Here is a 23,736-nt window from a genome sequence, read left to right on the forward strand (position 1 = left end):
CCACGGAGTGTGAGGATGAAACGAGGGAGTAATTGATTTAAAGTAACATGGCACTTCTTGGACAGAACATGTACTTAATACGTATAGTGGCTGAGTTTACTTATTATTATACAGGTTTCTCCTTATTACTTTAGGATAAATCTTCGGGATTTGAATTGCCAATATTTATTAGTATTTTCATTATAAATTTTTATTTTTTCAGATTATAATAAAATTACACCATTTCCCCCTTCTCTTTCTTCCCTTCAGCCTCTCCCATGAACCCCCTTGTCCTCTCTCAAATTCAAGGCTTTTTTTTCTTTAATTGTTGTTGTTGGGGTGTATGTGTGTGTGTGTGTGTGTGTGTGTGTTCCTCAATATATAAACACAACCTGCTCAGTGCATATAATATTGTTTGTATGTATGTTTTCAGGGCTGACCAGTTGGTTGGTACTGGATAGCCAGTTGGTGTGCTCTTCCGGGGAAGACTATTAAACTCAGCATTCCTTGGTTGCCTGAGATCCTTCTTGGGCTGAGGCCCTGTGGGCTTTTCTCTTTCCACCTTAGCATGTTTATTGGTGTCCTCCCTCTTCATGTCATGTTTAGACAGCCATGTTGGTGAGACTTGATGGGTTTAGCTTCTCTGACATTTCTAGGAGACATATTCTCATAGCAAAAAGAAAAAGAAATCTTAATATTTGTAAAGGTTTTTACTTGTATTGCTATCAAACCTTTTATATAAAGATAATACTGATTTTACATGGTCCATTCCTTCAGAAAGTTATGCTAATTCATACTTGAAAAAATGTGAAAAGGATGAGTTTCTTTGGATTTTTGCCCCGGCTTAATGTTATTAAATTTTTATTCTCTAATTTGTTGGGTTTTAATTTAAATTAAATGTTAGGTATTTAATTATTTCTTGAGCTACATTTTAATACCTCTGATAGAGTATCTGTTTAGCACATGCCAGGCCTGGTACTCCATCTCTAGCGTGTGTGTGTGTGTGTGTGTGTGTGTGTGTGTGTGTGTGTGTGTGTCCAAATATTCTATAGTTATCATAGTTTATAAGTTCCAAGATAACACAATATGTTAATTTTGTCAAATAGGAGTGGTCTAAATTAGTTCACTCAATATCTTTATTATCATTTTATTACTTGGATATAACAGATAGTAACAGATACTTTTTATGAAGAGGGCCATAATTATATTATTGCATTTTCCCAAAAATGATGGTGCAAAAATACATGAAAATAGTTTATTCTTAGTTCATTTAAAATTTGCCATGTTTCTGTTACTTTCTCCAATAAATCCTTTCTGCGTGGATAAACTCAACACTGTCAAAGTACTTATGAAGCATTATCCTCTCACTCTGGGTGGGGAGGAGAAGTGCCATATGCTCCACCAAGATATTTGAAATATTTGCAGATATTTCTTTTTTCTCCTATTTTATGTTTGCTTCCCAAACTTCATTCTGTTCTAAAATTTTAATTCTTTTATCCATTTTTACATCTATACTGTAAAAAAAAATATATTTTGCTGGCTGTTAATGACATTAAATAAGGGAACAGTGCAATAGAATTTGATTTTAACTAATTACCTAATCATGATGCTTCTGAGTACACATTTAATATGGAGATAAAATAGACAAGCCAGATATTACTAAAATTTTTAGACAAAATTAAATAAAAAACATTGGCAATTTATGGAACTTCTATTAATAGCACGATTATTCTTATTTTCAAAGGTTTGAAAATTAGCGGAAGAAATTTTCCTTCCCACCAGCTTTTGGAGAAAGAAATAATCTTCTGTGAATATCCTACTGTAAATCCACAGCAAACTGTAGTCTGCACAGACAGTCATGGCGCCTAATCCCCCTCTTTTCATGCTTTAGTCCGTACAAAGAGCAGAGCTGGAAACTGGATCTTCTGACAGCAGTTACTAAGCAACAGAATTTGGATGTTTTGGGTTGACATCCTAACGTATCATGGAGCTGATGCGGTGAAGTTTGAGCATGTATGAGTTGAGCAGTGTGCTGCTCCAGTCCTGGTAGACGTCCCTGGGCTTTTGGACGAACACACTGCCTTTGGCTGGGCACGTAAAGGAGGAGCAGAGCTTTGAGACCTCGTGGCTTTTAGACTGAAGCACGCCCTCTCTGTGGAGCATGATAGTGAAAAATGTGAGACTTTTTCTTGAAAAGCAGGGAGAAAAAATAAGGGATTTTAAGGTCAATCCAAGAAGCTTTAGTGCTTTGCCAAAACTCGAGGTCCACCTTCCTGTGCAGCCTGTTTGCTTGGTCTGCTCCCAAATTATTTTTAGAGACCAGAGATTATTACTGATAGTGCCAGCTGAAGTTTGCTCATTTACGTTTTTATATGCTACCAAATATCATTAGCATATGCTTTCCACTAATTGCTGACAGATTTACTGCATTAGGGATTTTCTAAGCCATGGGCTTCCTCCTGTCATTAGATTTCTGCTAACTAGGCTGAGGTACTTCACGCCAGCTACTCCAGAATTGAAGTGAACCTTCCAGTCACCGAAAGAGAGAGCTTAGCTTTACTTAGTGAAGAGCACTAAAGAGGTTATAGAAAATGAAGGATAGAAGCTCCTTAGAGCACACTTTGCTGTGGCTTGTGACTCTGAAAGACTGGGATTAACATGGAGCTAATAACGCTGGCATCCTCCCTGGAGCGTTCATGTCAGACCAGAGAAGCAGCTGCTGCCCCGCCCCCTCACAGGTGGCTCTAGCTTGTCTGAAGAGTCCAAGGCTGAGTGAGCTCTGTGCCTTGAGCACTTGCAGTGCCCTGTCCCCTAGCCGGCCTGCCCCCTAGCTGGCCTGCCCCCTAGCTGGCCTGCCCCAGTCCCTACCCCCTAGCCAGCCTGCCCCAGTCCCTGCCCCCTAGCTGGCCTGCCCCCTAGCTGGCCTGCCCCCTAGCCGGCCTGCCCCAGTCCCTGCCTCAGTGCTCTGACTGCTTCTGCAGCATGCCCCTGTGGAGCCCGGGTTACCCAGGGTCTGGTTGTCTCTCTGACCCTCAGGTCTGTGTCCTGTCTGCCTTTACAGTGGCTGGGGACAGACTCTGGGAGTCCTTTTCTAGAGATTATCTTCATTCTTCAGAGCAAATACCATCATTTCCACACAGATCCATAGTGTTCTTCCCTCTGGTCCTTCCTTCTTCAATCCTTCCTTTTCCTCCTTCCAGCCTTCTTCAGGCTTCCCACCTGATTTCCTTAGACCCCATGCCTATCTGCTGACAGTTCATCTGCTCTACAGGACACTCCCCGATGACTCCAGAACGAGCACATTCCTTAGATTAATCTCTCTGGAGTCTGTGAGGTATAGCTCCTAGCTGCAGCTTCCGCCCACCTGACTGCTCCAGGGTGGTGGCACATTTGATCCAGAGCAGGCGCCATGCGTCTTCTGTGCTGTTACTGATGGCGAGATGTGATGGCATTCTAACTGGGACACTTTGCATGATTTTTGTTTTTCTGTATCTTTTCTTCCAATATCTCACCTCTTTTTGAATTGATTTACATAAAATTATGGTAGAACTTTCCAGCGTGGTATGTAAATATCTCATTAGATTTAGGCTGGCAGCTGATCTCCTGTGTTTGCCCGTCAAGGCTGAGTCTCATCTTAGTGAGCACTCTGCTGGGGCCCGGGCCAGGAAACAGTTTCTGATAAGACTACACATGAATCGTGGATCCAGGGGAAGAGGGAAGACCTCATGTCAGACTGGTGGCCAGATAAAGAGGGGCCTGTGTGTGTGTAGGGAGTGAACGGGGCGTGTGTGCACATTCAGCTTAGAGCAGAGGAGTCAGGGGTAGCTAGTCAAGTCAGAGGACTTTGGCACGGCCCTTGTCATGGAGAGTACATTGTTAACAGGGCTAGCTGTGAGTGTTCCTCTCTCTCTAGTATTTACTACACTGGGAGCTGTTTATTTTTAAAAAATAATAATAATAAAAGTATGAAATACTTTATATTAAATGAATACCATTGCTATTTTTCTTCTAAAATTCCAGGTAGCTATATGATAAACTACGAAGTCCCTAAGTTGTTCCCGCTTCTTGACACAAAACCATCTATTCTTTTCTTTTGAGAGGGCCTCACGTAACCCAGGCTAGCCTCAGACTTTCATATGCAGCTGAGACAGGCCCAGATCTGAGCTTGCTGCCTCCCAGGTGTTTGGATTACAAGTGGGCTCCATCACACACACACTTCACACATAAAAAATTTGCTATGTAAATTACACATTGCATTGAGAAAGGAGAAGAGCCAATTCGGTGTGTGTGTGTGTGTGTGTGTGTGTGTGTGGTGGGGGTAGTGTAAACTTAAAACAGCTGGCCAGGCCCTGATACCCAGGTTTGCATCACTCTAATCTGTGATTTCTAGCTTGAGTGCCAGAATGATGTGCCTGCCTCAAAACCTTTATGAGAACTGTTTTGCAAAGCAAAGCACTGTTTTTAGTGACTCCCTGCATTTACACAATATGACAAAGGCTTTAATACCAATTCAGACTTCAGAAATAGCAAAGAACCACTGCTCCCAGGCCTTCCTGTAGTCTTGAACTCACTAACTCAAAGCCAAAAGTAGCCATCAGGAAACTGAACAGCTCTTCATCCCCCAAAAAGCTCCTCTTCCTTTGTTTGAGCTAGGATGGGGTGGGCTAGCTGAGCAGTCCTCCCTTTCCCGTTCAGATGTGCTCACCATCCATTCCCAGACCGATCCTCTGGCTCCTGTTTCTCCGGCATCGCCACACTCACACTTCACTAAGTTGTTCCTCTCTCTATCCGGTCTGTCCCCTGTTCCTCCCCCCCCTCTCCCCGTGGCCCACCCCACCCCCCGTTCCTGCAGTAGCTGCTCTCTGCTCCATACATTCACTTCCCAGCCACTGCTTCTCACCTGAAGGTCCACAGTCTCAGACTCTTAAATCTTCTCTTGCTTTTCTTGACATCAACCTGGAAAATGTTTCTAAAATGTAAAAATGGACATTTCAGTTCATTGTTTAAAACTCTAGAGTGGATTTTTTTTGTTTGTTTGTTTTGTTTTGTTTTTGTTTTTCGAGACAGGGTTTCTCTGTGTAGCTTTGCGCCTTTCCTGGATCTCACTCTGTAGACCAGGCTGGCCTCGAACTCACAGAGATCCGCCTGCCTCTGCCTCCCGAGTGCTGGGATTAAAGGTGTGCGCCACCACCGCCTGGATAGAGTGGATTTTTTAAAAATTACCTTTACAATACATTTTTAGCTCACAGAAAATTTTAAGATCCTCTTGGTCAAGCTAGGCAGTGGTGGTGCATCTCTTTAGTCCCAGCTCTCAGGGGGCAGAGGCGAGATGATCTCTGAGTTCCAGGCCTGACTGGCCTACAGAGCGAGTTCCAGGACAGCCAGGCTACATTTTGAGACCCCGGGTTTTTGTTTTGTTTTGCTTTGGGAGGACTGTTGTGTGCCCAGTGCTCCCTGTGAGCTCCTCCCTGCCGTAGTGCTCCCTCACCGCTCTGCCCACGGTATACCCTCCCACCTGCATTTTTACTTCCTCAGCTGAGCGCCAGCTGGTTCCCGCAGCCTGCCTGCCTGCGTTTCCGCTCCCTGGACCCTGACATTCAGTATACTCATAATGCGTTCTCCTCCTCATTTAAATTTTGGCTTAAATGCCTTTTTCTTTTTCTTTTGAATTTGGGAAACCCCCCTTGTCCCCTACACACCTGTGTGACTTGGGATAGCTTCAGTGGCGCAGCAGTAAGAAGCGCCCCCAAATCTCAAAGCCATAACACACTGCACTGTTTCTTACTCAGAGGACATGTGGGTCACCATGGCTCCGAAGGTGACCCTTGCTCACTGTAGCTTCTCAAAGACTCAAGCGAGTAGGTAATATGTAGGTGACTCCTACACTGGCTGCTCTTCTCCCAGGAAGGCGTCTTCACAGTCACAGGGACCTTTCTCCATTCTAACTTCCGACAGGGTGCAGTTATCTGCCTCATTACTCTCTCCAGAGTGCTCCATGAGCACTTGACACGTGATAGGAATTAAAAACATTTGGTGACTGAAGTGACTGAATGAATATGGCGCTGACATTTCTACCGTATCGGCCTTTCCTATTCTGTTCTTCCTTTACCGTTCTTCCCGGAAGTCCCATCCAGCCGCCATTTCCCCTGCCACTGTGCTGAGAACATTTTCTTATCCTGACTCGGACAGCTCCAACTACTTACTTGATACTCTGCTTGACTATAAAACAATACACAAATTTTAATTAATTTTTTTAAACAAACGCTCGTTACTTTTCTGGTCTGGCATTAAATTAATTGATCTGAGGATCTAGAGATGATGAAACAGTACTTGCCTTCTGGGTCTTTACGGTCTAGTTTAATATACAGGGAAATGCAGTGAATCTACAATATATACATCGTATAGAAAACGCTGGGCCAACCAAGTAGAAAGAAAAGTGGTGCAGGACAAGATGGATTTGGAGCTTGAGTCTCAACTAGTGAATCTGCTAAGCAGACATTATTACTGAATACTGCCTTGTGCTGGCTGCTAATGATGTTATGAACAGGGTGATATTTTTATACATTTCACATTCCAGTGGGGAGACAGGTAGCTAAAGAGAAAAGGCTAAGTGGGTCTGTGACACAGTGTGGAACAGTGTTGTGTGATAGACTCTTTCTGGGAAGACACAACACACAAGCACATGCACACACACACACACACACACACACACACACACACACACTCTGTCTCCAACCTATGAGTTTTATTGTGGTTATTTACAGGAAAAAAGTAAGAGGTTACTTACAGGAGCAACAATAACTGAAAGACAGCTGCATCCCCAAAGGCCACTCCAGCATGGGTGACAACTCACCAGGCTGGGGACCTGGAGCACACTGCACAGCCTGCAGGCACTTCTGCAGGCTGGAGAGTGTCCTTTGCAGGTGGTCCAGCTGGGATGGCCTTTCCAGGCAGCTGAGCTGGTCTTTGCTTCTTGGAGGCTGGACTTATCTCAGAGTCCTCTTTGCAGTTTGGCTTGCCTGAGAGTGATTCACAGTGGTCTTTCCTGTTCATATAATTTCAGGGAGGGAGGGGCCTAAAATCTGGTCGGTTTCGGGGACTTTCTGAGGCTGTATTGAGTTGTTCACTTCCTTTCTTTTCTTTTTTTTTTTTTTTTAAGATTTATTTATTTATTATGTATACAGTGTTCTGCCTGCATGTATGTCTGCAGGCCAGAAGAGGACACCAGATCTCATTATAGATGGTTGTGAGCCACCATGTGGTTGCTGGCTGGGGATTGAACTCAGGACCTCTGGAAAAGCAATCAGTGCTCTTATCCACTGAGCCATCTCTCCAGCCCCAATTTTTATGCCTTCTTTTTTTTTTTTTTTTTTTTTTTTTTTTTTTTGTTTTTTGTTGTTTTTCGAGACAGGGTTTCTCTGTGTAGCTTTGCGCCTTTCCTGGATCTCACTCTGTAGACCAGGCTGGCCTTGAACTCACAGAGATCCACATGCCTCTGCCTCCTGAGTGCTGGGATTAAAGGCGAGCACCACCACCGCCCGGCTCACTTCCTTTCTTAAGAACCTTCCCGCAGAATTGAGTGTTTGAATCTGGTAGGGAACTGCTACTCAACAGTGATAAAGGGTAAAGGACATGAACCAAAAGGAAGCATTTCTACTGGAGGGGCTGATCTGACTGAAAACGTGGAGATGGAACATGTTTGATTTTTACGCCACAGAAGAAGTAACCAGGAGCCGAGTTAAGATGGTGACCATGGGAAACTCCATGGTAGCCTTTCTTAACTGTTAAAGGTTCTTTAAGGACCAACTACGTGCAGGGTAATTTAAGTTTAGTATGAAAAATATTAGTATTAGTTTGATTACTTTATTTCTATACTTAATTCTAAATCTTCTATGGTTCAAGGACACCAACCAGGGAATATTGTTCCACCGAAAGCATTATGTGGTGAGGCTGGGCCATTTTTGCCACTGTGGTTTACCAAGGTTATGTATCAATCAGGGAGTTTAGGCTGGATGCAGAGAGTAGTTTGTATTTATGACACTGGTGGGTGCACTGAGTACCATTTACAGTGTCTAGAACAGACCTGTCACCATTCCTGAGAGGCTGGCCTGAGGGCCATGGGCACTGACCTTCGGCTTTGACACCAGCAGACTCTTCTGTCTCATTTGAAACTGCTGCTCTCTGCTTGCAGGACACAGCAGCTTGCGTTAATTTACTGACTGCATTTGACCACCACCTTGTTGTGTGGTCCTGACCAGTTATTTAACTGCTTTCAGTGTCCCGCAAGTGCTCTTTAAGTTCTAAGGTCATGTGATCTATGAATGCACTGTAGCCTGGGCAATTAGTGTGACGCTGTGCTTTGTTTAGGTGTTGGTCAAGAATTACCAACATTTACCTAGGCACCATCATGGCACACATTTTTAATCCCAGCATTCAGGAGGCAGAGACAGGTGAATCTCTGTGAGTTCAAGACCAGCCTAGTGTAGATAGTGAGACCCTGTCTCAAAACAATGGGAAAAAATTAACCAAATTTAGTCTTCTTGGACTAGTCCTTATTGTGGAGGACGGTGACGTCATGGTGGTTTTCTTTCTTCCAGATCTTTGATGATGCGTACAAATCTCAACTCAGTTGTGTGGTTGTGGACGACATTGAAAGACTGCTTGGTGAGTTGTAACTTTGGCTGTTCTACTCTGCCATGTGACAACTGAAATGTTGAAATTACAGAAGAAAAATATTTGTGTGGGAATTTGTAGGCTATGAGGCAATAGAATACCTTGTGTTACAGGGACTATAATAGTGTCTCTTATATGAAACAGTAGTTATGATGAGATGCCTCATTTTCTACAGTGTGTCCTGTCCATAATAAATGAGGAATGTAGGGTCAAAAATGTTAAAATTCTGAAAATTAAAGGTGCTCTATAGTAATTTTAAAAAATACTAATTAAGTATCTTTTGGATTGAAATACAGTGGTTACAAAGATGAGCAAGACTTAGTCCCTGCGCTCAACTCAGAAGTAAATGTCAGGAAAGTTTTGTTGCTTTTACATTTTTGTTCATTATAAGTTAAGTAAGTCTGGTGTATATCATTATAACAGTAAATTAGGACGGGACATCAGGACATCTGATGACCTAATAAACACTGGAGGGCGGGGGGGACACCCAGCACTGGCTGTAAGAATGGTGCAGTATGATTTCAAGTTAACTGTTCTTCACTACGCTGTGATGTTTCAGCCTGATGCTGTGTCCTCTGCTGTTGGCTTGTTATGTTTTGATAGTGTTTATTGTAAAACAAAGTAGGAATACCCATGAGGCCTCCTTAAGTTAATAGTATTTACCTAGTGGCCAGGACTTGGGGTGCGCCATGTTTGGGACATCTCAGTCCAGTTTATAGGATTATTTCTTTAAGAACTTTTCGCTATGTTCACAGCTCTGCGTAAACCATTTATCTGAACACAATTAAGGCATGTGGTCATAGCAACACACTGTGTCAGGAATTTGTTCCCTCTGAGTATATTTTCGCTTGTCTGAATAGTTATTTTTTTGTACTTTGTTCATTTATTCAAGTAATACTACTGTACTAGAATTGCAACTCTTCTAGAAGGATCTCAGAAGAAAACGATACTACCTATCTTTTATGACAAGAAGTAATGTAACTAGAGTATGCCTGTACCCCAGGTGTTCAGAAAACAGGGCGAAGCCTGCAGGGCTCCAAGCACGGGACTAGATTCCCATGTAGAGGGAGCTGGAGAATTGACTTTCCTGCTCAGGTTTCCTGGGTAGAGAGATCCTTATTACCTGCATTTTCTGAAGGCCAGTCTGAATACTTCTCCATCCTGGTCGTTATATTATCACTTTCTTTTCATATCGTTTTCTCCTCCTGGGATCTCTACCGCTGAGCCACATCCCAGCTGTTTCTCCCAATTGTTTCTTGTGTCCTGTATGTAAAGGTACTATGATGGCTTCCAGTCATATCTTAGAAATGTCTGGTAACTACAGGAAAAATTAGTCCCTGAAGACCAGAAAATATGTCTACATGACTCAAAGTAGATATTTAGAAGCTTTTTTTAAATGTGCAGTTAAGTTCTTATGTACTGTTTTGAGAATGTCGATTATTAAGGATGTCTTTCTCATGGCAGAGCTACCTGCCTCTTACTACAACTGATGTTTAGTCTTGATGGAGACAGATCTGCGTGTTTGGATGTGTGCCCCAAGATCGCAATCCTGACCCCAGCCATGTTTCTCTTTCAGATTATGTACCCATTGGCCCCCGGTTCTCTAACCTGGTGTTGCAAGCTCTTCTTGTGCTGCTGAAAAAGGCACCTCCTCAGGTAAATCAGTAATAATAAGGACATTTCTAGACCCTCCCGTGAAGTTTATACAGTGGTGCACTCCAAATATGCAGCTCATCACAGACATAAAATTCTGTTGTTGAGGGCTCTGGAAGGGTCTGACCTAGCCTTCTGTCTTAAGGTGGATTGTTTTCTTGTCATATTTTTTTTTTCCTTTTTCCTTTCCTGAAAATACTAAGATCTGACCATTTCAGTTAGTTTTAGACCTTGTTTTGTGAGTTCTCCAGCATAGTCCACATCCTTAACCCGTCCCCTTTAGAGGGAGATGGTGATAGAGATGCAGGATTAAATACGTGTTCCCGTTTGTTTCTTTGAGCATTTCATAGTTTTCCTGAGGATTTGTATTTGAGAATTACACGTGCATTTACTAAGCCAGCAGCTTTGTTGTTGGGTTTTAGCTCATGAGGACGACATGAAGACGTTTTTCCTGTGCCACATGCTGCTCTCTAGGAACAGAGCTGGGATCACCCTTCATTTGCTCGAATCTTTACTGATATGGCTGCTGGAGTTACTGACCTGACCCCTTAACAAATGCCGAAGCATCCTGTGAGGATTCGTTAAGTGTGTTACATATGTCCAGGTCACCAGAGTATGCTTGGCTGCGTCACAGGACATTTTCCAGGTTAATTCTATGTGGTAGAACATTGAAGAAATTCCTATCAAAGGGAGACACAAAGAGGGTGAGCAATTATTTGAAAACAATTAGTGCTTGTATGGGAGTCTCATATATGATTCACTATGAGGAGAAAGAAATAATAAAATTAGTTTGTGATACTAATATGTAATTTAACAGTTACATACACACATGCATATTTTACACTTAAAGACTGATCTTGATTGTAGCTAGAGTTTTCCTGCCTTGCCCACAGTCAGGACAAATCTCTGTCACCCGCCAGTCCCACAGCCGCTCAGACCCAACCAAGTAAACACAGAGACTTATATTGCTTACAAACTGTATGGCCGTGGCAGGCTTCTTGCTAGCTGTTCTTATAGCTTAAATTAATCCATTTCCATAAATCTATACCTTGCCACATGGCTTGTGGCTTAGCGGCATCTTCACATGCTGCTTGTCATGGCGGTGGCTGGCAGTGACCCCCTCACTCAGCCTTCCACTTCCCAGAATTCTCCTCTCCTTGTCCCGCCTACTTCCTGCCTGGCCACTGGCCAATCAGTTTTTTATTTATACAGAACGATATCCATAGCACTTGATTTTCTAGATTTTTAGTGCTTCTTAAAATTTTTCTAAAGTCATGAAAGATACATAACATCGTCAAAATTTGGCGGTCTATGGAACATGAAAAGATTTTCTTTTTTACCTACTAGGGATCAAACCCAGGACTTCACACATACTAGGCAGGTTCTCAATAGTCTTTGTTTGATTTTGAGATGGGACTCTCACTGTGTTGCCCAGACTCCCTCAAATTCCATAGCTTGAGTGAGTCTCCTGCCTCAGCCTTTGGAAGTTTCCCCTATGCTACTAAGGCTGAAGTTAAGAGAAGTGAGTATATTTTTGGCTTCTCTTGATTCTTTCTGTTTTTTAAATAAGTAAATAGATACATATGTCTAAAGTTGCTAAAACAAAATAAATCATTTCTACGTACTCGTACACACACTATTTTTTTTTAATTTTATGTGAAATTCAAATGACCAGTTAATACTTGAGTAGAACATTCATTTTCGTGTTCACCAGAGACTGTAAACCAAGACCAACACAGTGAAGTACTTTATATTTTGGATTATAGATGACTATGATCCAAAAGTCGGGTGGAAGTAAGTGCTGGTGAAGAGTCAGATACATTGGAAAGCATATAAACTGTTAGTGAAAATATGAAAATCATGTTGCCTTTGGGGAGCTTAGCAGTTCCTCAAAAGTTTCAGCTGGAAGTTAGGAGATGCCTCATCAGTCCACTTCTAGAATCCACCCAAAACAAGGGAGAACACTGCATAAGAGCTTTTCATGAATGTTCATAGCTGGATTTTTCATAGAAACCCAAAAGGAAAACAATGTGAATCTAAGTAGAATAAAATATAGCATAGCCATGAAGTGGAATATTATTCAGCAATGGAAATGTACTCAGAACATGCTTCAACATAAATGGACCTTGAAAATGTGCTAAGTGAGAAAAGACCATCCCAAAAGACCACATACTATGATTCCATTTCTTTTTATTTTTAGACTTATTCATTTTATTTTATATGTATGGGTGTTTTGACTGCATTATGTCTGTGCACTATGTGTGTGTGACTGATGCCCTCAGAGACCAGAAGAGGGCATCAGATATCCTAGAACTAGAGTTACAGATGGTTGTGAGCCATCATGTGGGTGCTGAGAATCAAACCCAGATCCTCAGCAAGGACAGCCAGCGCTCTAAACAGAGCCACCTCTCCAGCCCCAGTATGATTCCATTTCTATGAAGTGTCCACAATTGGAGGTTCTGTAGAGATAGAAGGTCCATTATCGATGGTTTCCTGGGGCTAGGAGGGCTGGATTGTGAGAATAAGAGGTGACTGCTAATGAAGGTGGGATTTCTTTCTGGAAAGATGAAAATATTCTAAGATCAAGTGTGGTGAGAGCTGCCCATATCTGTGAGCGGACTGAAAACGGTCAAGCCACACACTTTAATGGACTGTGTGCTGTGCAAATTATATCTCAATAAAGTTGTCACATTTTTCTAATGTAGTTTCTCAAGGCCTGCGAATGATGAAAGAAGAATTATATAGAGGGTTAAAAGTAAAGGGCATGTCACCAGGGTACATGGAGAAATCCCAGCTTGGGAGCAATCTTACACCCAGCAATTGGATCATTAAAAAGGGCTGTGGAATGAATTTCTCTAAGAAGTAGAGATGTGTGTAAGAAGTAAGAAACCTGGTTACCTTAGTGACAGGGAATGGCAGGGAATCTCTTTTAAGGGAACACTGGCCTGTCATTAGTCAGAACTTGGTGACTCTGACCCCATCTGCCAGGTGACCTACTGTGTAAGTGAATTTGTGGCAGAAGAAATTAGTAGTGAAAATTTTTCTAGTTGGCACAAGTTTAACAGAACAAAAATATGCCCTGACTACACCACTTTGCTTTGTAAATGTATTGTACATTGTCTCAAGGAAAGGAAAAATCATTTTTAAGCCGGTCCAGTGTGGAGAATGTGGTGACTATAGGAAGAGCATCCACTTGAGCAGACCGTGGCTGCATGGATTTTTCTATTTAATATTAAAGCTAGAGGCACTGAGTCAGGTAGAGAGTGGGTCACAGGAAACTGTTCTTTCTGGCAAGAAAACAAAAGCCATGGGCATCTTTCTTTCGAGAGCACTGTGCATCTTACAAGACAGCAATCTTGTCAGTCGCAGGAGTCTTAATTTTGCATTTGTCGTAATTCCAGCTTTCTTACAGAAATACTGTGTGTGCGTGTGTGCACATGCTCCAATGACAGAATCCCCCGGGGCCGGTGTTGTTATGTATCCAGATACTCCCTTTCCACTTCCCCTCCCCCACCCTCCCCTCTTGTAAATTGGCTTATTAAAACTGGGTCTCAAGCCCTCCTTTTTCCCTTTGTGATCGTCTTGGTCTTGGATTTTCGGTGTAGAACTAAAAATTCAAGGCAGATTTCAGTTACTAGGATAATTTTCTTTGAATTTTAAATTTTTCTAAGCAAATGCATAGATTTTTAATGAACCTGGTATTCAGTGGATTTGCTTTAAATTTATCTGGAGAGTTACTTTCATGATTGATTTATTAGCCCTTTGAAAGTATAAAAAGTGGTATCGGTAGTTCATGAAGACTGAGAAACATCATCACATTCTGTTTAGCATCTTTTTAAAACCAATTAAAAGCTTTTCTAAAATGGATTGAACAGGAGAAAATAAAACATGTTCCCTAGGTCTTTATTTCAATCAAGTTTCCCTGTGTTCTGCGGGAGAAGAGATCGAGGGGGGATAGAGAGCCTGAAAAGGGCTGTCCCAGCAGGGAGCCGAGCCGGAGAAAAGGCCTCTCTGAGAACTCAGCCGCAGCAGCTCCGAAAGCTCCCAGCCGGCTTCATCTACATGCAGAGTCACACAAGGCGTGGGGCGCTCCCCGGCACACAGAGGTTTCACATGTGCTTCCCTGCTGATTCCTGTGAAAAGCTAACAATTGGCTCGGAGGGTAAAAGACCACTGCGGTTCACCCTCCCTGAGCTGGACGTACAATTTGTCCAGTGTTAGGAAATGTCCGGCTTAGCAGTGAGAGAGAGGCTTGAAGACACCCCTCCTTGCAGTGAGATCCTAATGCCGGCGCTTTTACTCCATGACACTGGGGCTCTTTTCAAGGTTTGCAGATTTATGGAAGTTGGGGGGTGGGGGTGTGCTTCTCCAGATCAAGAGGATGAAAGCCAAAGTCTCCACGCCAGGGAAGAGCCCCAGGAAAGCGGGAAGGACAGGTGAAACCCCTGAACCCTTAGCAACGTAGCTTTAATGTTTCCTCTTGGGTATCTAATGCCATGCTTAAAAAAATAGCTTTATCATTGGGAAGACAAGTGCTCCAAAAGGAGCTATTCAGGCCTTAAAAACAACACAATTTGCCAGTTTCCTCAACAAGTCTAAGGGCATTCAAGTCATGAACTGGCTTCTTAATTCTGGGTGTTGCTGACGTTGTTTGGAGTCCCACTGGAAGCCCCATCGGAATAGGATAGGGTAGAACAGAACAGCCTTGCAGTTTGTGGAAAACCAACCCTCCCTTTTCAGTGCCTGCCAACCTCCCTTTATCATGGCATATAGAAAATGGTACCTGAATGTATATGTGAGTAAGTAGCCAAGGACACTCAAAGCTGGCAGGGAGGGACCCATGCCCCAGGTGCCCTTTGCCTTCTCCTCAGGTGATGAGAATCAACACATTAATTCACATGTAACTCAGTTGTGCCATAGCAATAGTATACTCTTAAATTATAAACTTGAAAATTCTTAACAATATTACTGAAGCAAAGCTCAGACCTAATAATTAAGAATTTAAACTGAATCTAACTGCAAGAACCCTACTGCCCTAGCGCCTAGGAATGCTCTTTGTTTTTAAAGGAAAGGAGACCGGATGTGCTGGGGCACGCTCGTAATCCTAACTCCCAGGAAGCAGGGGCAGGATTGAGTTCAAGGCCAGCCTGGGCTACATTGTGAGACCTTGTCTCAGAAAAAAAAGAAGAAAGTTAGGTGTGGTGGGGCTCACACATATAATCCTAGCCTTTAGGAGGAAGAAGCAAGAGGATCAAAAGTTCAAGGTCATCCTTAGCTATATAGATTGTTCAAGGTCAGCCTGAACTACATGTGTTCCTGTCTCAAAAAAAGATATGTGAGGGATGGTACTGTTTGGGCATAAATGGGCCAGTAAAAAACTATAGCTAGGTGGGTAGTAATCTAGTTACTGCTCTTTGGGAAAGTATTCAATCAAATATTCTTTAAAAAAAGAAAACTATAGCTCTCTGGATAGGTGGGTGTGCTTCTCCATGGATTTTGTTTTAATGGCGCCTGTCTGTAGACGGCACTGTTTTTATGTGTATCCCAGAGGACAGACATTTCAGTACGGTCTTATAGTGGCTGTGTCATTGGGAAGGTCTTGGGAATACTGGGCAACTCTTCAGGCTTTGGGTTGCTTTAGTGAATAAACAGATGATGGAAGACTCCAAGCCCTACAGGCCTAAACATGAGAATCTTTCCATCGATCTGTTTAAAATGAATGCTGGCTAATGACTGCACTGTGACTCAGTAAGATGTATAACTGCTTCAGGAGAGGGGTGTGCTCACTTTGCCAGACACATTACATTCATGTAACCACTCGACAGGGTGACTTTTGCAGTGGGCTTCCTTTAAAAAAAATAATGATGATGACTGATAGGGCAGTGGCCTAACTTTTCTGTTTATTAAGTCAATGATATAATATAGCTACTGTGTTTTATAAGACTATTTTATATGCACTTTTCTTAGAATAGGTTTTCTTGGAGAGTCACATGTAAATTGAATAAAATATATAAGTGCAGAATAGTTTCAAATATATCAAAAATAGTAAAAGATATTTGATGAACCCTTTTATAAAACATTGTTACAGATATCTGCTGAGTAAAATCAGCAAATATCTCAAAGGGTTTGACTTTTTTGAATTGTTTTTGGAAGACTGCATCTATGATAGGCATTGATAAATACCAAAATCAATTCTGGGTTGTGTGTGCACGCTCATGTGTGTGAGCGTGCTCATGTGTGTGAGCGTGCTCATGTGTGTGTGCACGCTCATGTGTGTGAGCATGCTCATGTGTGTGGTGTATACACCCTTTTCCAGTAATGCAGAATATCTCAATTTTAATCAGCAGAGAAATGTTAATAAAAGTTTTGCCTCCCAGCTAGAACTTGGCCTTGATCTCTTTCATCCTAGGTCAGTTACCCCACTGTGACACCAGCTCTGGAGGTGGTGTGTACAGCACCCAGCATTCATTGGCACCACTTACTTCCTAGTAGTACCTTCTCTGCAGAGCTTGCTCTTTGAGATGGACTCAGTCTGAAGTCCTGAATTCAAGTCTTAGTTCAGACATTATTGCCTTAGACTGGAATCTTAGTGTCTTTGTGCATTTCTTTATTTATGTAGGTGGAAAGAATTCTTTTCCTATACAGTTGAGTGTCAACTAAGATATTATATAGTAAAGGTCTTTATAAATGTGGCACACGCCTTTAATCCCAGCACTTAGGAGGCAGAGGCAGGCAGATCTCTGAGTTCAAGACCAGCCTGGTGTACAGAGTGAGTTCCAGGACAGCCAGGGCTACACAGAGGAAACCCTGTCTCAAAGGAAAAAAAAAAAGTATGAACTACAACCATATAAGGTATAAAGCAAAGAAACCTCATTAGGTATCCACGGGACCTTTTCAGCTGGTGAGGTAGGCACCTGAAGAGTGCAACTCTGTGTAGAGGAAATGTCACCAGAGAGTAAGCTCAGAGTTCTGGCTTCTGTCCCCTCCTGTGCAGTGCTAAGTAAGGAGATGGACTTCTCGCCTCTGTGCACATTCAGTGAGATCTGCAGGCTACGTCCTAAGACAAACGTATTTGTCTGGGTTTTAGAGATTGTTGTGATAAAAGAGACAAGAATTTCAGAGCTCAATAAGATGGGGGAGGGAGGACTCTAGCCACCAAGCTCCCTGGGGATCTGGTGCTGGTTGCACTTGTTCTGACCCACCTGTTGCCTTCCCGTGAAGCCCCTGGAGGCTGTGGCCTGTGTTCTTCCTCCCCACCCCCAGGACAACTGAATGACAATTTGTGTTCTTTCGTGAGTCCCTGCAGTCCCTGACCTCCCTGGGACTTGATGCCAAGCACTGTGTGCCTGACAGCTGCTGGGCAAGAGTCAATCTTACGAAAAGACTAGGACAGTCCGTCTAGGAGATTCCTGGTGTTCATTGGAAAGTTAATAGAACTGGAACCCGACGGCTTAAGTCACAGTTTGTCTGTAAACCACACACTGTGACAGCCCTCCTTGTCACACCCAGTCCTTTTCACTGGGTGTTCCAGCTGCCATATACCTGGTACACACACACACACACACACACACACACACACACACACACACACACACACACACACACACACACACACACACACACACACACACACGTTTGTTTTGTTCTGAAATAGGAAGGAGCTCTACATAGCTCAGGCTGGCCAGGAATTTGCAGTCCTCATGTCTCAGCCTCCCAGGTGCCTGAGGCCTATAGGTGTGTACAGCTGTCTCAGTTCTGGAGATACCATTTTAGGGGAGGATATTTTGAAAACCACGGGTCTTAAGTACACATAGAACTGTTATTGGCAATATAAATAAGAGGACAGGAAAAATTCAAAAGACAAATCTGAATCCAGTCATTTAGCTTCTGAGCTTCAGTTTTTCTCATTTGTGAAATGAGAATGACCCTCAAAAGTGTCTGAGTTGTGGGAAGTAAGAACCATATTAATGGTCTCTGTGTATGTGTTGTGCAGGCACACATACACACGTATGTGTGCACGAGTGTAAGCACATATGGAGGCCAGAACACAGCTCCAGGTGTTCCCTCAGTTGCTGAAACAAGTTCTTGCTCTAGCCTGGGCCTGGCCAGTAGGCCAGGCTGGCCAGCCAGTGAACTCCAAGAATCAGCCTGTGTCCCCCTCTCAGTGTTGATATGGGAAAGTGGGCGACACACACAGCTTCCCCCCTGCCCCCGTCCCCGTGGGTTCTAGGAATCGAATGCAAGGCCTTGGGCTTGCGTAGAAAGCACTTTACCACCTGAGCTGTCTGAGCTATCCAAGGGGTCAAGAGCCAGTTCTGCATTAACTGCAAAGCGCAGCTCAAGTAGTACCTTATTCTTCATTTTCAAATTCATTTTGCTTTGTTGAGATAGGGTCTCATGTAGCCTAGGATGGCCTCAAACAGCATTAGATGAGTCCGCCTTGTTGGAGTATGTATGATGTGTCTTTCTAACCTTGCTTTTTCTCTTAAGATGAATTCTGTAAGATACTCTGTGGTAGTGAGGGGGCCTTTGGCTCTGACAGTTGTCCCTGGCTCTGCTCAGTGCTGTGCTTCCCATCTGAGTGGATGATGGTTGAGCACCCATGTAGCCCAAGGTGGCCAAGATAAATGACAGTTGTTATGGTCCAGCTGGTGGAAAGGTTGTTTTTTCCATCTGGAACATGTCTTTAGACATTTGAGGTTAAAGTACTTACTGCCCTGAGCAGTGGTGGTGCTCACCTTTATTCCCAGCACCCAGGAGGCAGAGGCAGATGGATCTCTGAGTTTGAGGCCAGCTTGGTCTATAGAGTGAGTTCCAGGACAGGCACCAAAACTACACAGAGAAACCCTGTCTCGAAAAAACAAAACAAAACAAAACAAAACAAACAAAAAAAAAACCTATCTATTCTACAGTATAGAAAGTGAAGATGAGTATGATGCTTGCTCCGTTGTGGGGTTTGTGGGCAAGGTGTACACCCGTGCAGTGCAGATGGATGACACCCACTGTCTAGCTTGGCATGGGGCTGAGGCAACCCTAAGATGGTTGTCAGGATGTGTCGTTCCATTCGATTTTCTTTTTAATATCAAATGTGTTTTCAGTGTCCCCATATCCCATGCATGGGCCGTGCATTCTTGTTCTGGAGGGTTCTGTGGCAACCTCATGCACGAGAAAGAAGTAAAGAGGCACTTGCTTCTTCACACGAGGCGCTAGTGTGGAAAGCAGTGCAAGTGTGGCTGGGTTTGCACAGCCCCAGATGGCTGTTCCCCAGTCCTCATGCTCAGACGCGGTGACGAGGATGTGCCTGTGCCCAGATCAGCAGGGCCACGCTCAGACGCAGTGATGAGGATGTGCCTGTACCCAGATCAGCAGGGCGCTGTAGCCTTCCACACAAAGATTCTTGGGAACTTGAGGAGATGTTTTGGGTTCAGTAAACCATCTCAGGTTTTACTGGGGGTAAGAACAGGGATTCATAAGAAAGCACGGGCTTCACTTTTGACTGAGCATTGGGTGTTTGGCCTTCATGTATGCCTGCGTCCATGTATGACTGGTGCCCTCAGAGTCCAGAAGAGGGCATTGGATCCCCTAGAACTGGAGTTAGAGATGACTGTGAGTGCTGGGATTTGAACCTGGGTCCTCTATAAGAGCAGCCAGTGCTTTTAACCACTGAGCCATCATCTCTCCAGCTTCCAACGTGTGTTCTTATTTCTCAAGTGTTATGTGTTCAGGCTTTTAAAAAGGTTGTTGTCTTTGGTATCTGAGGCAAAATGTGCTAAGCACGGTGTTAATGGATAAGAATTGTCATCTCCACCATGTGTCGGTGTGCTCAGCAAGGGATGTTGGCACGTGCAGACTGTGTGCAGCTGCCAGCAGAGAGACCCACACCACAAGCCATGTGTGTTAATGGGTTTGTGCCTCCCAGCTCCTTGGTGACGCCGCTGACAGTTGATACTTGCAGGACTCCAGGGAGTGAGGTCATCTGCAGGGCCTGTCTCTGAAGGGTCCCTCACTAGTTTGGTGCTTCTGTCTGAAGAACTAAGGAGAGCAGCCACCAGGGCTTAGGGGTGTCTTACAGTAAGAGTCAAAAGACTCCGGTGTTAGAACAAGAACCCAGTAGCTGGCGTCGGGGGAAGCTTTGTCCATGGACAAATATGTAGAGTTTATCTTTTTATTATTGATATATGTTACCGTAGTGTTAAAAACATCTTCAACCTGAGTCCCCTACTTTTAATTGTAAAAGAAATTAAAATGTTTTTGTGGGCCCCTCAAATCTTAGGGGCCTCGGACAGTGTCCTAGTGGGCTGCTTTGTAAGGTGACTGAACCTTAACTCATTGTGTTCAGTCCTAGACAGTAGAGGATTTTGCTTCTTTCTTAGTCCTTACCTGTGTTCTGGGTAATTGAAATTGTTTAGCAAGTTGCCTCTTCAGAGGTGAGCTGTTATTACGGGACACACCGAATCCTGTCCTGTGGTTAAATGTGGACAGAGTGTGGGGGAAGGGAGGTTCTGAAATACGAACATGGCACAGATGCGCACTGGTGTAAAACTCCCAACAGCTTGTACAAAAAGAGAGGTTCCCTGGGGTGACGACCACAGAGGTGGAAATAAAGTTAGCACAGTGATGCATTCAGAACAGGAGTTAATTTACAGGAATCAATCTGAAAACTGAGCTAGGCTCATCAGGGGCTGGACCGGCTAAACAGCCTGGGCAGAGGTGTCCACATAAGCCGTTCCTCTTGGCGTTAAGAACAGTGTGGCACGATCAGTACAACTCTATTTTCTTAAGTTATTTAACCTTTTCTCCTAAGAGTTCAGAGGTCATTTCTAGCAGATGTCTATCCCAAACTTGTAATTAGTAGGACAGCTATTGTAGACATGGGTTTAAAATTGCACATGGTGCCAGGTGTGGTGGTACACGCCTTTAATCCCAGCACTGGGGAGGCAGAGGCCAGAGGAGCTCTGAGTTTAAGGCCAGACTGGTCTACAAAGCGAGTTCAAGTACTACACAGAGAAACCCTGACTCAAAATAAACAAACGAACAAATAAACAAATAAATAAATAAACAAATAGGATTGCATGTGATGGTACTCCTGGCTACTGTGTATGAGGCCCCAGGTTCATTTCCCAGCATCACAAAAACAAGCAGCCAGTGATGGACCGGTAAGGTTAATGGAAAGTCAGCGGGCATGAACTCCAGGTTCAGCCCCTTTCTGGAGCTAAGACCAAGACACATCACCTCCCCTCAGGTTCCTTAGCTACCAGATGAGGAAGGGAGCGAGAGGACACGGAGAAGGAAGCCTCCTTAGGTGCTGCTCCAGGTGTACAATCACGCGATCCCGGGTCTTTCTCGTGAATTGCTGCAACAGGTTCTTTAATATCACAAAGTTGTCTGCTTTTGTCCAGGCTCTGGTTCCTACCCCATCAGCCGTGAGAGCCTTCCCTTGTCCTCTGCTCTGCCTACAGCACCAGGCTGGCTACAAAGGACTAGGCAAAGAATTCGCTCCAGGGGAATGTCTAATGGAGAATTTAAGTGTGGCTGTCTGCTTAGTTAGAGCATGATTTATTTGAAACATCCTTCCTTTGGTATTCAACTTCAGCATTCAACTGAAGGAGAAAAAGGGAGGAGGAGTAAAAAGAGAAGAGGGGGCCACTGCAGGGCCAGACGCTTGAGCCATGATCCGAAATACAGGCTGGACATGGAGAAGCCCAAGAGGCCATCACTGCTGCTGCCCGCCCAGATTCATTCTCTCTCTCTCTCTCTCTCTCTCTCTCTCTCTCTCTCTCTCTCTCTCTCTGTGTGTGTGTGTGTGTGTGTGTGTGTGTGTGTGTGTGTGTGGTTTGTGTGCAGTGTTCCCACCTGTGGGAAAGCTCTCTGTCACTGAGCCACACTCGGCCCAGCTTCTGCCTGGTTTTCACTTCGTTTACGGCAAACCAAGAACTGAAGGAGGCAATAATACTTCTTATCTCACTAACTTGGGTTCGTAGCTTCCCATAAATCTCTCTCCTTTGCTAGAGAAGCTGATAGTATACAGTCAATAGCTAAGCGATTGGTCAGCTAAAAAAATGTTCTGACAGCCTTTGGCATCAACCTAAATTGTAAATAAAGCACACTCACCACCCATTCTGGAATATTTTCATTAAAACTTAGTGTGCCATAGCATTCAACACTTAGGGCTCGAGGCCATCGATGTCCTAAAATGATGGTTTCCTGTTAAACATTTGGGGTAATGTACGTTTTTCTAGGGCGAGAAGAGAGATCCTAACAGTAGAGCGATCTGCTGCCCTTGAAGCCTGAACTGGGTCGTCGTCATTCATTCATTCCTTCAACATATATTTATTATTAACTGTCCTCTGCACACGGCCCTGTGGTATCCCTGAGTAGTTGAGTAAAACCAAACACACTTCACCTCTCCCTCACAAAAGACCCATGAGACACACAATAATAAGCAAATACAGAGAACGAGTCAGTAGATCGTGTATAAAAGGTGATTTGACCGTGAGACAACAGAGCAGACTAAGGGAGAGGAAGCAGGGCGGGTATGCGGCTTGAGAAGCCGCTGTGGAAAAGCGGGCATTCAAGCAAGCCCTTGACGGAGGGGAAGCACCATGCTGCCAGGGAAGGGACTGTAAGAGTGTGTGTGTGTGTGTGTGTGTGTGTGTGTGTGTGTGTGTGTGTGTGTGTATACATGTATATGTGTGTGTGTGTGTGTGTGTGTGTGTGTGTATACATGTATACATGTATATATATACACACCCTTCCCAAGAAAGAACCCAGGAAGGTGAAAGGTGAGGTCACTGCTGGCTTCTGTCCTGCCTTTCACAGGCCCCTCAGACCCCACTACAGCGATGCCTCCCAAAAGGACCTGAGCCTTCTGCCTCCCTGGGCCTCGCTGTCACCCCAAGTAGGCTGAACACTGGGACCCTGTCATCCCTCTGCGAGCAAGCCTGGTGCCTGGGCGTATGCGTGTCCCATGTCACTGCGAGGGCTTCGGTGTTGGGAAAAGAACCTTGGGTCCCGCTGCTCACTCACCTGACCTGGCAGGAACCCCAGCCTTCTAGGACCCCTTCAGAACCATGCCTGCACACTCCTGCTTCCTCTCCTTCTTGCTGGTGTGATGGTGATGGTGGAGAACCCCTCCCCAGCATCCTTTGCCTCATGCTCTGTCTCACAAGTAGGTAAGATTTTTCTAACCCCGGTTTAACGGTTGAGGAGGAGTCTGGTGCTGAGATAATCTACCCCCAACATCTGTCACACAGCTGCAAATGATGATGCTAGTCCCTTTTCTAGGCACAGGCTACCCAGCCTTCAGGAGAACTCCCTTGCTCCCCCCTTTACCTCTCAGGCTGGCATCAAAAGCACCCCCATTATGTGTAAGTAAACCTTCTCCTTCGGGGGAGGTTTACTCAGAACTGGCATGGTATCCATGTGGCTGCC

The 23,736-nt window shown here is 44.1% G+C and overlaps 1 protein-coding gene across 2 annotated transcripts in view; it reads left to right on the plus strand.

Annotated features, from left to right (window-relative positions):
• Positions 1-23,736, plus strand: part of Nsf (N-ethylmaleimide sensitive factor, vesicle fusing ATPase) — a 145,288-nt gene that overhangs the window by 110,980 nt on the left and 10,572 nt on the right. For both annotated transcript variants that reach the window (XM_028882667.2, XM_028882668.2), the window contains exons 16-17: positions 8,577-8,643; positions 10,229-10,308. In XM_028882667.2, the coding sequence (XP_028738500.1) occupies positions 8,577-8,643; positions 10,229-10,308 (147 nt within the window). The remainder of the gene's footprint in view (positions 1-8,576; positions 8,644-10,228; positions 10,309-23,736) is intronic.

Source organism: Peromyscus leucopus, chromosome 8b (genome assembly GCF_004664715.2).
Source record: "Peromyscus leucopus breed LL Stock chromosome 8b, UCI_PerLeu_2.1, whole genome shotgun sequence".
NCBI lineage: Eukaryota > Metazoa > Chordata > Mammalia > Rodentia > Cricetidae > Peromyscus > Peromyscus leucopus.